The 15,496-nt window shown below is 37.4% G+C and overlaps 1 protein-coding gene across 1 annotated transcript in view; it reads right to left on the bottom strand.

Annotated features, from left to right (window-relative positions):
* LOC107697158 (mannosyl-oligosaccharide 1,2-alpha-mannosidase IA-like) overlaps positions 1 to 15,496 on the bottom strand; it is a 155,877-nt gene that overhangs the window by 69,676 nt on the left and 70,705 nt on the right. The window contains exon 4 of the mRNA XM_016497818.1: positions 10,893 to 10,973. Coding sequence (XP_016353304.1) covers positions 10,893 to 10,973 — 81 coding nt within the window. The remainder of the gene's footprint in view (positions 1 to 10,892; positions 10,974 to 15,496) is intronic.

The following is a 15,496-nucleotide window of genomic DNA, read 5'->3' as shown; positions in this document are numbered from 1 at the left end:
TAAAGAATATCTCTTTGGATTTGAGACTTTAGTCTTTGCAACTTTACAGATCTTCTTTATGCACCAAGAGCTTGTAATGCTCCAAAGAGAAAGGAACAATTTAAATCGCATCATATGACCCCTTTAAACCTAGCCAAAAAGCCATATGTGTTGACTGTGAAACACGGTAGACTTTAATAATATGCATTTATGGTGTAATTACTACATTTTCATGTCAATCCATGTTCGTATTTACTGAAAACAATGCGCGGTTACTTTAATTCAGCGAATCAGCGCTTGCAGCGCAGCAGTAGACTCGGTACGGAAATGATCTCTGCACTGCTGCAGATGCACCGCACCTGGAACGCAGCTTTATTAATCTGTTAACATGAGCGCGAAAAAAATACGCACTGCAAACGGAATAATGTGAACCTGGCATTGTGTTTGTGCTGCGAGTGTGCATGAGCGCACTGTCTCCAAGAGAGCGCGCAAGCGCTGAATGGTTAAACACTGGCAAGAATTAAAAAGAAATGCAATTTATAAACTTTAGTGATGATGTGACACTGCCTCGACTGTGCAAGTGACAATTCCTGTGTCAACTGTGCAGCGTGCAGCTCGCCAATAGACAGACGCGATGTGGTGATTTGAAGCCATTTGCGTATTTTGAGAGAGAAAGAGAGAGTGCGCGCGGTGATTCACTCAGGCCGTTTGTGAAATTACGTCTCACACAAGGTTTTCAAATTACTTTAGAAGTTATTTGAGGAAATATGAAGCTGAGTACCTTATCTATATTCATTATAATTATTTCATCCGCGCCGGACAGAGACTGAGACAGTGCCGGGGCATGTCGTTCCAAACCTCTCACGGCAGAGTCATCAGCTTGAGATCGGTTTTTTGAGATCGGCCTTTTAGAGACCGCCGATCAACCATCCCAACGTGATTATCGGCCGATTATGATCGGTGGCCGATCAATCGGAGCACCCCTACCTATAACTTATTGATTTTGATGTTTTTGAATGTAAAAACCACGTGAACGTCATAAATGGACCTCAGACAACAATACAAAATAATAAAAAAGTCAGTTCATGACCCCTTTAAGTCAGCGTTTTCATAGTATGGAAAGTTTTTTTTATCCAATATGGCTCTAAAATTTGTTGTGTGAAACTTTGATATCTGTCTCTGTCATCAAAAGCAAAATTGTGTGAGACTATTTTGTTTTGTTGATCTTATGCTATTCCTTATGATGGATGCAAAATACTCAGTCATGCCTTTTCACCGCCTGCCAGTGACGTACATTGCCACATCATGTTTCTCACAGAGATGGAATAGCTTGTTGGGTTAGTGGATGAGGGTGTGGCGTACACACATTGTTCTTTTCAGTGTTTACTGAAGACATTTTCCTTTGAAACCTTATTGTTTGACACATCGATGTCAGGTAATCTCCACAGTAACAGTTTTTTTTTTTCCAAAATTCAGCTGTGATGAATGGAATGTTTTTTTTTTTTCTTTCATCATGTGATTAGCCACTTTTCTCTTGTGGTATTTGGGGAAGTTTTGCATCTATCTTAGCTCTATCACAGGTGGAAACTGTTGTGATGTTGGTTCCATTCAGTGTGACACACCCAATATATTCATGGTTTGGTAGTGAATATGGAGGACGTGGACAGCACAGGGAAGGTAAAATGGGTCAAAAATGTGCAAGTTTTCGAAACCCACACGCTCGCTCTCCACACAAGAACTCTTCAGTATTCAAGACAGGCTGTAGTAAGGAATGAAGTGGGACCATGTGAGTCCCAAGTCAGGGACGACTGGAAGAAGGAGCCTTTGTAGATCGCCTTCTCCTTCCCAACTTTTTCCACTGCTGCGTAGTGCTGGGAGGTATGACCAAAAATTTCTATCACTGTATTTTTCAAAATTATACCGGTTTCATGTTACATGACGGTATTTTTTTTCATGCATGACTGGGTGTTAACCATATTTTCTACTGATTGAGAGAGGAAATATTGCAGTATATTGACTTAGAATGCCCTATTTTACTGTCATGATGAGTGAATATTGTCAAAAAATACCACACTAAATAGTGACTAAACACGACCCCTTTTAATACATGTTAACCAGGAGTCACTCTCATTTATAATCGCGGCATCGTCTGATAAAATCAACATGCATCTACACCAGTGGTTCTCAACCCGCGGCCCATCACGAATTCAAATGCGGCCCACCATGCTGAACACAATTTAAAAACATTAACTTTCAGTTTTACAATTCGTTTTAGCTTTTACATTAATTTAAAAATGTACTAAACAAATATAAGCTATAATGTTTTTATGTAAAATAATTTTGTTTTTCATATATTATTTTCAGACATGAAAATAGACCTGTACTCATTTAATTAACGTTATGCATTTAACAAACACTTACAAGCATGCACTTTGGTAGAATTCAATTCTAATAGTCATCATCAGCCATTAGTTCGGTAAAATTGAGCATCAGAATGGACAAATTTGTTATTAAGGGAGAAAAACGAGATGTGGAAATAGCCAGCAAAGGAACACATACAAACAAGAATAGTCGCAGTATCAGCAGTGAAGGTAAGAGAGTGCTGGACTTTCGGTTTGCCCCTCCACTCACTTGAAGATGTTCAGGCAAAAGGAACTACGCAGCAATCATCCTTAACTGCAGAAATGTGGCAAAATATCTCTGGAGAGAACCTCAGATTATTAAATTCGAAAGTGCTTTCCATATTTGGATCAACATAGGCTACTTTGTGAACGCACATTTTCTGCAATGTGTGCGCGTTTCACAGACTGCAACTTACAATTGCAACTTCATTGTTCTGTTGTGCTTCATTGTGCTGTCAGGTGTTTTATTAATGATGAGTAGAATTATTTATTTATTTATTTCAATTAATGTAACCGATTAGATATCATAATATTTAGGCTATATTATAAATCTGTTTGGTTTGTATTGGTGACGTAATATGTAAATGAAATGCGTGCGGCCCGTGAGACTTGCACTTGGACCATAGTGCGGCCCAGTGGAAAAAAAGGTTAAGAACCACTGATCTACAGCTATATTACTTTTTTGTCTCATGCAGTGCATGTGATATTAACAGACGAACTACGCTCATATTTATAATTCCAAACAATCAGTAAGCAACAGGTGCTTGGAAACGCTGTTTTGTACTAATTTATTGACGAGTCGGCTGCGGTGCGGCCAACTGAATGCGCTGCTTCTCTGCCGCTCACTGCACAGAAGAGACACTGAGAGAGGTGACACTTCTCCGGGAAAGTCAGACCTCGCGTTTGCGGGACAGCACTGGCGAAATCTTCCAACTGAACCAGCTAACGTTTATCCAAAAAAGTCGCTAGGTTTGTCAGTATGAATATTCTATGGAAAAAAGCTGCTAAAAGGGTCTGCAAGTTGCTAAATCTAGTGCTAAAGTCGCACTCGTTCAGATTAGTAACACATACAGCTGTTCCCTCACCACAGTGAAACAGTGAAAAGGGACCCCTTTCAAACAGTGTCGCGTTCCGAACGTTGTTTAAGCGACATACACCGGTATTGCGGTATTTTAAAAATTCATATCATAACAAAAATAAACACCGGTATTCGGTATGAACCGGTATACCGCCCAGCACTAATGGCTGCCGTTTTACATTTCTGAAATGTGAAAACACAGAGTTAAATTTGAAGGAAGTAACTCAAGGGACGGGAGATAATTTGGCCTTGCTTTTAATAGTAGGAAAAGCTGGTCCACCGGGGACCAGAAGGCCATCAGAGAGAGGGAGGAGTGAGTCATCCGTGCAAATGTACACAATAAATGTAAATGGCTAGGTCTGCTAAAGAACATCAGTATCTGCTATAACACTGATTAACTGCTCAACCAAGCTCACAACATTAACAACACAAACAGGCCATTATGTGGGTGAAACACTCCGACGTACCTGGTCATTACCTGCTTAAACCTCAAGTCTCAAGTGGTGCTCAGCTCTCCTTGACAATTCACACTCTTCTGCCACAATTACAAATCTACATACACACGCTGATGCCACGTGATGGGATATGAAGATGCAGGGAGTGCAGAGCTGAAGATATAAGCAGTGCTGACACACCAGAGGAAGCTCTGACGGACAGACAGGAATGTGTAAGATCTATTATGAAGGTGTGGAAAGAGTCGGGCCAGTTTAAGTCAAGAGGGACCATGAACTAGATTTACAAAAGCACTATTGGACCTGCCTGTTTGAAATTCTCATTGATGTGATATAATCTAAATAAATAAAACGAATAAAATAAAATAATTATTACATCAATATTTCAGGTTCTTGCATAGATACACATAGAATAATTCATCAAAATAAACGTTATGAATAATTGAATTATATTATTTAAAAAATTATATCCATGTAATACAAATCATTTTAAAATAGTCAATAAGATAGTATCTAATATCTAATCTAACAACATCTAATCTGATATAATATAATATAATGTTTGTTTGTACATTTTTGAATAAAATAATAAATAAAATCGAAATAATTTAAAATAAAAGTAAAACAAAAGTGTTGTGACGGTCAATGTGAAATCATGAAAAAAGTCACAATGTATAAAATAAAATTATTACATCAATACTTGTCAATGTAATATCATAGAGTCACAATATCTAATATAATACAATATAATATAATATAATATAAGTTTGTTATCAAAATAATAAATAATAAAATAAAATCTAAATAATATAAAGTAAAGTAAAACAAATAGTGTTGTGACTGTCAATGTGAAAACATGAAAAAGTCACAATGTATAAAACAAAATAATTACATCAATACATATTAGATCAATAATTATTACGTCAATGTAAAATCATAAGAGAGTTACAATATCTAATCTGATATAATATAACAATGTAATGTGATGTAATATAATATCATACAATAGAATATATGTTTGTTAGGAATTTCTTTTGTTTGCAAGTCTGTTTGACCTAGTCAGCATGAGTTATGTCAGAGCAAAACATGACATTTGTAAATTTACCTCCACCTGAGCTAATTCTTGCCATGCCGGAGGATGCAGGTCAAAAAGGTATAAGAGCCATGCCTGAATACACACGGCTGGAAAAACAGGCTTGTGAATCTTAACACAACACACAATACACCGTTTATCTTCCATGTCAATCAAGTCTGGGTGCAAGTACGACTTCAAGAAAGTACAAACAACATTTAAGACTAGTGGATTTTACTTTAAGTTTAAACTATATCTTATTCCATCTGGATGTACTAAAAAGCAAACGATGCATGATGGGGCGACGTTGAGACGGAAGTGCTGAAACCGAGAGATAAATAAGTGACAGCTGGAGCTTTTTGCACTTCTACATCTAATGTACCCTGCCAAAAGCGCCCAGCAGAGAGATGGATTGAGATCACAGACCTGAATACCTGCACTTATCGCCACTTATCACCTGCGCTCACGTTTCTGAGGTTAATGCGAGAGGCATTTTGGGGCCACGTGCAACCATCTGAAGACTTCACAAGCTTGTAAGGTTTCAAACGAACAGCTTCAGAGGTTTTTTTGCAGTGTTTATTCCTGGTCTAAAATATGCACAGAGTAACGGTGTCGCAGTTTATGCCCGACTGGTACCGGCTGGAAGCTGGAAATAAAGTAAACTTGATGTTTTGTAAGCCAACATGAGGCCCCGTGTTGTAGGGCCCCATATTGTATGGAGGAAATTACTTGTCATGCTCTATCAGAGGAGGGAAGATCTCTTGCTAATAGCAGGTGCGCCGAGCGTCTAGGGTATTTGCAGGAACGAGTGGAAAACAACTCATTTACCTCAGAGCAAGAGAAAAATTATGCATTTATGGCTAAGTAACGTTGCTTTATGCGATGCTCTCTAAAGCTTAATTTCTCTGCTCGTTGCAGTCAAATTGTTGTGGAGGCTCAGCACAGCTGGCAACAGGTGTGGTGTAAATCGCCATATGACTTCCATCACGGTAAAAAACAGTACACTTGAAAGCAAGAAATAGGCAAATTAGTGTAATTGAAAATGGCGCATTAAAAACTCAGAGAGCTCTTTGTAGTCGGGACGAATGGCGTTTGCATTATGCGCATGGTACACAATAGCCGTGTCACTCAGCACAGCACGCTGGCATTAAAGATGCATGCGACGTTTTCAGTACTGTTTAGTGAACGACAAAAGAATGCCATGTGTATTTACAGTAAAGAAGTCTCCTGACAGAAACAAATGACTGTGGCCCGAGTTAGGATGATTAATTTCCTTTGCCTACTGTAAACAAGTCAAATGCATTTTTAATCATTCCAGAAAAATAACAGCCATCGGCCCTCGGATTGCTAATGAGCTGTGATGCGTTTTAGTCTTCCAGACACAACACTGAGGAATACACGTGTTTCCCACCCCAAATCCCCTCCTGAAAGAATATATGGAGACGACTGCAGAAAGACTGAGAGAGTCAAGGAAGGTCTGGGCAGCAGTTGTGATGAAACAGATGTTATGATCATTAGCACTGACGGTATCATTTATCCTGCTCTGCCCTGACTGCGGAGCTCGAGCGAATGCTTCACAGTTCATGTAATTATGTTGCTTAAGTGGCTTTTATCAGATTGCCATTGTTTGGAATTCGCTAGGCAACTAAAATGAGGTAGTAGGGCTTAGTCACATGGTTTTAGTGTAAACGCACTCAATAAGAGCACCTACGCATGCGTCATTTTTATCCCTCAGAACAGTGCGTTATGCATGTCAGGGCTTCAGACTGCGACCGTCTATGCAAGAATTTACAAATTAATTAATTAATTAAATTAAGTATTGAACAATACTGACACATGCACAAATAAATAAATAAATAAATGTAAAAAAAATACATAAATATTTTCATATAAAACATACAATAAAAAAACACTACATTATACTACATATACAGTATATATACTGTATATATAAGGGATGTGCGCGACGACTAATTTGACTGTCGTTTAAAAGGAAGTTTTGTATTCGACTAGTCGACTAGTCTAAAAGCAAGAAACCCCCAAAAGATGGTAAGAAAAAAAACTGTGCGTGCTTGCATATAATAGCCTATATTTGAAATACTTAATCTACAAATCACACTGTCAAATCCCTCAATGAATTCCGCTAAAAATCGGTCACAATTATGCCGTACGCTTGCCTCGCGTTATCATCATTTAGCTAGGCGGTCGTTAAAAAAAAATTAATAAAAAAAAATGAATAAAGAAGAGCACACACTCACACTCAAGCCAATGCTTATTTATTAAAATCAGCTGGGGAAATGCAGAACAATGGAAAATCAATCAATAGCCTGACAGAATTCTTCATCTTCATATAACGTTAGCCAACATATTAAAACACCAAAGTCCAAAACAATAGGAAATTTTATCAAGGAATAGCATTAAAACGGCTTAAAAAAAAAAAAAACATACTTCATCATGTAGTCTATATCATCTAAAAACAACGAACAAAAAGAAAGACAGAACCTGAGGCGATTAACAATTCCTGCACTTGAAAAAACGCGCTCTGCAGGAACTGAAGTTGTAGGCACGCAGAGATAACGAAAAGCAAGCCAACAGAATTTCGGAAAGCGCCTAGACATCCCGCACCACCACCGAAGTGGATCTTTAGAGGAATAGACTGCGCGGACGGGATCGCAGTGGCGGCGGGTTGTAGTGAATGACGTGATTGACATTAGCTGGTTCTGGCTAGTCTCTAAGCTAACGCCTACGTGCCTGTATTGAATATGAATCGCTCCAGTAGAGTTATTGTAAGACAATTTGACATTACACAGTTTACACAAAACTTTTCCGTTTCCTTCTAATTCAAAATAATCCCCCACACCTTACTCGTCTTTCGCGTGGTCACTTTTGAGCTCGCCACAACTGACACAAAGAAAAGTCATGCGAGGTCTGAGGTAAAAATTTAGTTTACGCCCAGCTACACTTTTAAAAATAATGTATTATTTTTCAAATGTTTTATTTTAACTTATTTAAAATGTTTTAAATGTAACAATGGTAATAATGATGGTACCATAAAATGATGGTAATTTGAATGATAATTAGGGTTTTTTTTTTTCTCTGGGATTATACTATGCAAACACTTAGGAAAAGAGCAGTCTGGACATACATGTTCATGTCATCCATGACAAAACGCATGAGCTGTAATAAAGCTAGAGGGAAATTAAGTATTTGTGCAGCCATTGATCTCTGTCAAGGTATAGAAAAATCTACACCACAGATGGGACTTGCCAGGGGTTATGTAAAATGAATTATAGAGCAAAAAAATAAAAAAAAAGATGAAAATCGATATGTGATCCATTAAGGAGTTAAGTGCCGTGTTCTGACAGGTGGCTCTGTCCCGGGCTGCTCACGTCAATGATGGAAAACCGTCCGAGCGTAAATAATGTAGGAATAAATCAGCCAGAAATGAATCCTCTCATCGTTCAGGAGAGGAAACCCAGCGCAGGACTAAATCACACCAAACAACATCAGCTTCTGAAGCTGTCTATGAATGCGGCCGTTTGCTTTGCACGTGCTTTGGAGCATGTGCGGTATTTGCATGAAGGCTGTCTCTCAAGACGATGAAAGATTCATCAAAGAGCCCGGTCCTGCTTTGAGTGTCAGCCAAGGCGCCGGAGCTGTCAGCTGCCAAAGAAGAAATCACACTGCTTTTCAATTTTAGCACCACGTCCACCACCTCAACCCATGTAGATGCTTTATGTTATATGCATGCGTATATGTGAAAGGGTAATGAGAAATGCCTGGCCTCCTAAGAAACCTAAACGTGTCTTCTCAATGCAGATGAGGTAGCCATCATCCTCCAATGATGATTTAGTCATGCGGTGTTAGAGGAATCCTATAATGGGTTTGGTCTCCAAAAGATTACATTTTCCAAAGCCCAGTGAGATTTTAAAGCCAGACACATTTACTAAGATCTCTCACTGCGGTTTAACAATGTGAGCGGCTACCTGAAGGCTATCTCCTGTAATCAACATTTCTCAGTTCAGGGCACACATTATGGACTTTCATCAGTGCTGTGCTTGAATCCTGGACTCTGTGCTGCCCACTTTGTATTCAACCATGTCGTGCCTCCCTAGTCAATACACGGTGATGAAACAAGCTTGCGTCTTGCTGAGAGAACAAATAATGCAGTGTTCAAAAATTTATATTGCTGTTAAGACTATTCTCAACAAGGGAGATAGTGGAGACCTCCACTGTTATCTGAAACGATGTTTGACAACCAACTGTTTACTTCAACAGACAGCGTTTGGTTTCGACACACACCCATCTTATGTAACCCATCATACGAAATCTCAGTGCGGGATGACATTAAGAGGTCACGTCTCATTAAAAGGATTGGATTAGGCTGGGCGGTATGATGGCATAATGTGTCAACTGTAGAGATTGTACTGTAGGGTTTGTGTGGCATTATAATAATAATATAATAATTTGTTTATATTATTACAATTTAAAATCACTATTTCCTATTTCAATATATTTTAAAATGTAATATATTCCCGTGATGCAAAGCTGAATTTTCAGCATCATTACTCCAGTCTTCAGTGTCACATGATCCTTCAGAAATCATTCTAATATGCTGATTTGCTGCTCAAGAAACATTACTTATTATAAATGTTGAAAACAGTTGTGCTGCATAAATTTTTTGTGGAAAGCATATGTATTGATTTATTTCAGAATCCTTTGTGAATAGAAGTTTCAAAAGAAGAGCCTCAATATAAAACAGAAGTCTTTTGTAACTTTATAAATGTCTTTAATGTCACTTTTAATCAATTTAATGCATCTTTGCTCAATAATTATTTTTAATAATTATTATTATATAAAAAGTATTTTTTAAACAAACAAACAAAAAGATATATCTTACTGACTGATATATATTCTCCTATTCAAGAGAATTAATAAAACATGAAATACAAAAAACAACTGCAACATCATCCGAGCTCAAGCTAGTTGAGTCATTCATCCAGCATAAGTAACAGGTTACCATAGGAACTCATATTTCTTCTGCATCACTACTATAGCTATTCTGTGCTAGTTGGAGGAAGAGTCACTGTGGAGATGAGAAATGGCTGTTCTGTTGAAGGGTCTGCCTTACATCAACACAACCACACAAGTACAGGCCCGATGAAGCTCACACAGTGAGCCGTTCCCTCTCCGGACAAACCGCACAAAATGAAAGCGTACACTATCACTGAGAGCACATTTGCTGCAGGACACAATGAGAAAGCCCTGAGTATCAGCGGAAAATGCCACTCTTTTGATTTGAATCAGATCCGTCACGTTCTGACAGATGCTGCTGGGAAAATCTCATTTACAGGAGGGGAGATCGGAAATATGAGCAAAGTTCTACATTAGCCTGATTCAATGAAGGCTTGGAAATGGGCTTTGTGTGTGTGCTTCAGGTCACGCTTGAGAGTCCAACATCTTTTTGGTTTCAAAAAGGCTTTCAATTTAGCAGAGTGGGCACAGAGCTTCCTGGATGTGCCGGGATCTCAGAATGAGCTCTAAGTGGGATGGTGTATGTGTGTGTGTGTGTGTGTGTGTGTGTATGTGTTTGACTTGGCTCAACGTCCGGGCAAACAGCCAGACCACCGGGACAAGACAGACCTGAGGCCCCTGTGGCTCTCCTGAGAGGTCTATTGTGTACTGCCAACTATAAATGTCACCGATTTCCAACAGTTTCACACAGAGATTTAAGGAAACCGTGTCTTTAAAAGTGTAGGTGCCGAGAACAAATGCCAGCTACAAGCTTCCAGCTTCCTTCAGGCAGCGTGTCAATTATAGCCAGCTTGCGTATGAAATCCTTTGGCCATAAGCACATATTCAGTCTGGTAAAACCTGAAAAAACATCTGTACACTCCAGGTTTACATACCTCTTTGCCTGAGAGATAATAGGCAGACAGCAGGCCTCCAACAAAACGGATGTTCACTTCAAAGACGGAGATTTCGGCATTCTGAAGGAATAAAACACAGGACAACAAAAAGATGTGAATAATAAAGCTCATAAAAACACTGTGACTGGCTCACCTTGAACTGCAGACTGTAAAAATATGGGGAGAAAAATGAATACGCACTACAAACACACTTCGCCCTCATACATCAAATACAAAGAAAGAAAACAATACAACAGAGCTGATAAAGCTCTGCTGGGATTGAGCACAGATACAAACAAGATCCCACGGGAGGGTGAAATCTGAGTGCAGATATTTTCTGCGGATCTGGGAAGCCATGACTGCTGGGTTAAGGTGGTTTCCTATGGTGCATGTAACATGAACAAAAACATCACTCAAAGGATAAAGAGCTAAAACGAGAGGATGCTTCCGAGACTATCTTTCAAATAATAATAATCAAAAAACCTAATATTTCAACAGAAAACCTTTTTGATGTTATACTTTCATCTTATATTTATCTGCAGTAGAGAATACTTGCAGCACCATTACATCTGACAATATGATTTTAAATACATTGTTTTAAACCAGTGCTCTTAGACAGGTGGTACACAGAACAACCCTGGAATTTTACATTACAAAAAATATTTATAGTATTAATATTTTATTACTATAATCTTTACATATAAAATAAAATATTTAAATGATTATTATTATTAATATAAATTATTTTTAATTTTATATTATAAAATACAAAATTGTAAATATATATATATATATATATATATATATACACACACACACAAACAAATTATACATTCAATTAGTGATTTTAACTAATTTAATTATACAGTAACATGTTTAACTTATGTCTCATTCCAATTTTAATATACATTTACGCGTTTAAGATGCATAAGTTGTAAATAGATTTATTTAATTTTTATTGCCAAAGCAGCATCTATGGCAAGATCAATGTATTTTAAAAGAAACAAATAGTAGTAACACACAGTAGTAATGAAACCCAAAAAACTGACAGCTAACTCATATCAATATAACAAACATTATATCATATTTTTCATTTCAATGTTTCATAAAAAAATAAAAAAATAAAGTTTTATTTATGGTTATTTTTATTTTTATTTTTTAAGAGTGCTAATTTGATAAAAAAATGTTATTAGGTCTAAAAAGTTTGAGAACTACTTTTTAAACTATTTAAAAGTAGGACAAAAAATGAGATTCTGGAGGTTTGGACAACCTAAACTCAACCAAGTATCTTAGAGCAGCAGTTGTAGTTGGAACAGTTTATATTATATTGCATTAATATTTCAGACACTGCAATCTGGCACCGTGCAACATGTGGCATGAAACCGCAAGTCTCATTTAGCCTTTGCCATGTGGTGTTATACAGTCTGACCACAGCAACACGTCTGTAGTCTCATCTGATGGTTTATGAAGTGAAATATTTGTGTCTCTGTACAACCAAACAATAATGAACCGCTTATTGCTTAGCATAGGCATCATGCACCATCAAAACAATTTCATAACAGTGCACAGTCGGCACAACAGAGAAATGTCTTGCATCACATTGGTAAATATCCAGTTCAGGGCAAGATAAATGGCTGATGTCTTGGAGTGGTTAGGAGTGTTATGGATAGCCTCTTCTCCAATGCTTAAACTGTTCCAGTGACAACAGGGCACCAGATGTTTCCAGATGATATCTCAACCCTTTTGTGGGTTATAGGAATCTGTCAGAAACTGGCACACAAAGACAATGACAAATGCTTTCTTGTGCATGTTAACTTTGGGGGTTTGGGGGTTGAGAAAGTAGGAGAAAACTTCAGGTAAACATTGTAAGCTCCATGGTAAAACCGGTTAGATCCATTGATATAAATGGTAAAGCCCGAGTATATCCTTTTGCTCGGCCGTGAATTGGACTGACATGTGTAAAACAAAAAAGTGGGTCAAAAATACCCACAAAAAAAACTCCACAAGACACTTCAGAAGTTCACTTCTGAGTCTTGTGAAATCGTCTCCCTGCACACATGAATATGTACAAAATCAATGGGGAATCAGTAGAAGATAGAAGAGGCAAAAAGCAGCGATGCGAAACCTTCACTGACTCTACAACTCTGCAATTATTAAAGAGCTGGCGAGCTTTAGCTATGCTAAGAAACAAATCAAGTGAACTAAATCACTGATATTGATGAGGAAAGGAAAAAAAAACCTTGGAAAAAAAAAAATGGTTATTAAAAAAAATAATCTGCAACAGACTAGAGAGATATATGTACGATACAGACAACCACAATTTTTGTCTATACATTCATACAGCCAACCAAAATTGCTTTGGTTATGATGAATACTGATTCAAATTATTTTTGTGGTCAGATAACTGGTAAACAGAAATGATTATTTATTATGGATTCCTGTATAATAAATAAATAAATAAATAGACTATGATAATAAAAATGCATTACATACAAGAACAAAAATACTACTACTAATAATAATAATTTCTGTCATGACAACTCTCGGAGGGATTGGCATGGTAACTGCATCAGTGGACATGCATGTATCCACACACATGAAGATGAACAGACAAGGAAAGACAAGACACCCCCCACAAAGCAGATCTATCACCAAGACATTTGTACTGCTGCTGCTCCAAAGAACCATGTGAACCACATGTATTACTATCTCTATGTGTGCCTGGGCTACCACGCCGACTGGCTTAACTCTAATTAGACGCACACTATGTGTAATGTTAATTACCAAAATGGATATACGTTGCAATCCGAAAGATAAGACCCGAGCATCCACCTGAACAAATATAATAATTTAGTCATTTAATATCTGCTGTTACTTCCTACACTTCATCAGTCCCAGCGGCAGCATAACAGCTCGTTAATTCGTGTTCGTGCAATGATAAGATGGACAAAGTTAGCCGATGCATGTCATTTTACTCTTTCGTGTAGATAAAGTTGTTAGGGTTACAGTGCACAAACTCCTGGGTGGACTGACTTGAATGAACAAATAAAGCAGAATATAAACATTCTTTCTCAGTTTTCAGAACTACACAGCACAGTGATAGCACACGTCACACGAGCACATTTCTCTGAACTACACTACCCATAATGCATTTCACTCAGAACTGCAACAACCATAGCGATAACTCTTAATTCCCTTCTCCCGCAACACTATCGTTGATATGACTGTGATAAGCGCGTTCTTCTGATGCTGCGTGCAACTGAAATCAATCACACACTCATCTTGATGAAAACATTGACTTTAGAAATAACGAACATGAACACTGAGATTACGCTGATGTATATGGAGAACCCCAGTTGAAATGCATACACAAGAATGCTTATTTCATTTAACCTGTTTTCATGTTTGTTACTATTAACGTGTCCTCAGAGTGATTACAAGCTCTAAACTGCCTTTTGCTCCAGCTGTATAAACACTAGGGGTGGGAATCACCAGAGGCCTCACGATACGATATTATCACGATACTTGTGTCACGGTACAATATTATTGCGATTTTAAATATATTGCGATATTCTGTGATATATTGCAATATATTACCTTTTTCCAACTTCAAATTATGTCTCCAAAGGAAAACTTTGACAACATCTGTTTTAACTAAAAAGAAACATTTCTCAGTTTGTTTATCTCACTTCAGTTTTATTGTTGCAGTGCAAAATGGGATTGTCAAGCAGACAAACTGACCAACACTTTCATGAAAACCTGTCATCAATGTTGCATGCACCTGGCAAACTCAACTATTTGTATTACAGTCTAATCTAGTCCACCTTAATTAAATGTAACAAATTATGTCCCCAAAGGAAAACTTTGGCAACATCTGTTTTAACTAAAAGAAACATTTCTCAGTTTGTTTATCTCACTTCAGTTTTATTGTTGCAGTGTAAAATGGGATTGTCAAGCAGACAAATTGACCAACACTTTCATGAAAACCTGTCATAAATGTTGTATGCACCTGGCAAACTCAACTATTTGTATTACAGTCTAGTCTAGTCCACCTTAATTAAATGTAAACAGGTATGCACTGCTGTGCTACTACAGGTATTTTGAACAGTGCAACTTGAAATTGTTCTAAAAAGTTGTGCAGACCCTTCAGCAATTGGGGCATTTGAAAGTACATTACTGTTCAATTTAAATTAAACAAAATAAAGCATGTAGTCTTATATCTAGGGATGCATCGAAATGAACATTCTGGGTCAAAACGGAAACCGAAAATTCTGGATGCACTTGGCCGAAAACCGTTCTTCAGCATTTAGTTCATGTTAATTTCAACATTTACTAATGCATTATTAAATTCAACAGTTGTGCTTGTTAACAGTTAATGCACTCTGAATTAACATGAACTAACAGTGAATAACTGTATTCTCATTAACTATCATTAAGATTGATTAATAAATACTGTAATAAATGTATTGTTTATTGTTGTTCATGATAGTTAATACATTAACTAACATTAACTAAAGGAACCTTATTGAAAAGTTACCTTAATATTAAATATCAATATATTATTTGACGAGCGTCCCATGTAATCATCAGCGTCGTAAGTTGTA

This window comes from Sinocyclocheilus anshuiensis, unplaced genomic scaffold (assembly GCF_001515605.1).
Source record: "Sinocyclocheilus anshuiensis isolate Anshui unplaced genomic scaffold, SAMN03320099.WGS_v1.1 scaffold38, whole genome shotgun sequence".
NCBI classification, from domain to species: Eukaryota; Metazoa; Chordata; class Actinopteri; order Cypriniformes; family Cyprinidae; genus Sinocyclocheilus; species Sinocyclocheilus anshuiensis.
This window is presented reverse-complemented; position numbering and strand designations above follow the sequence as displayed.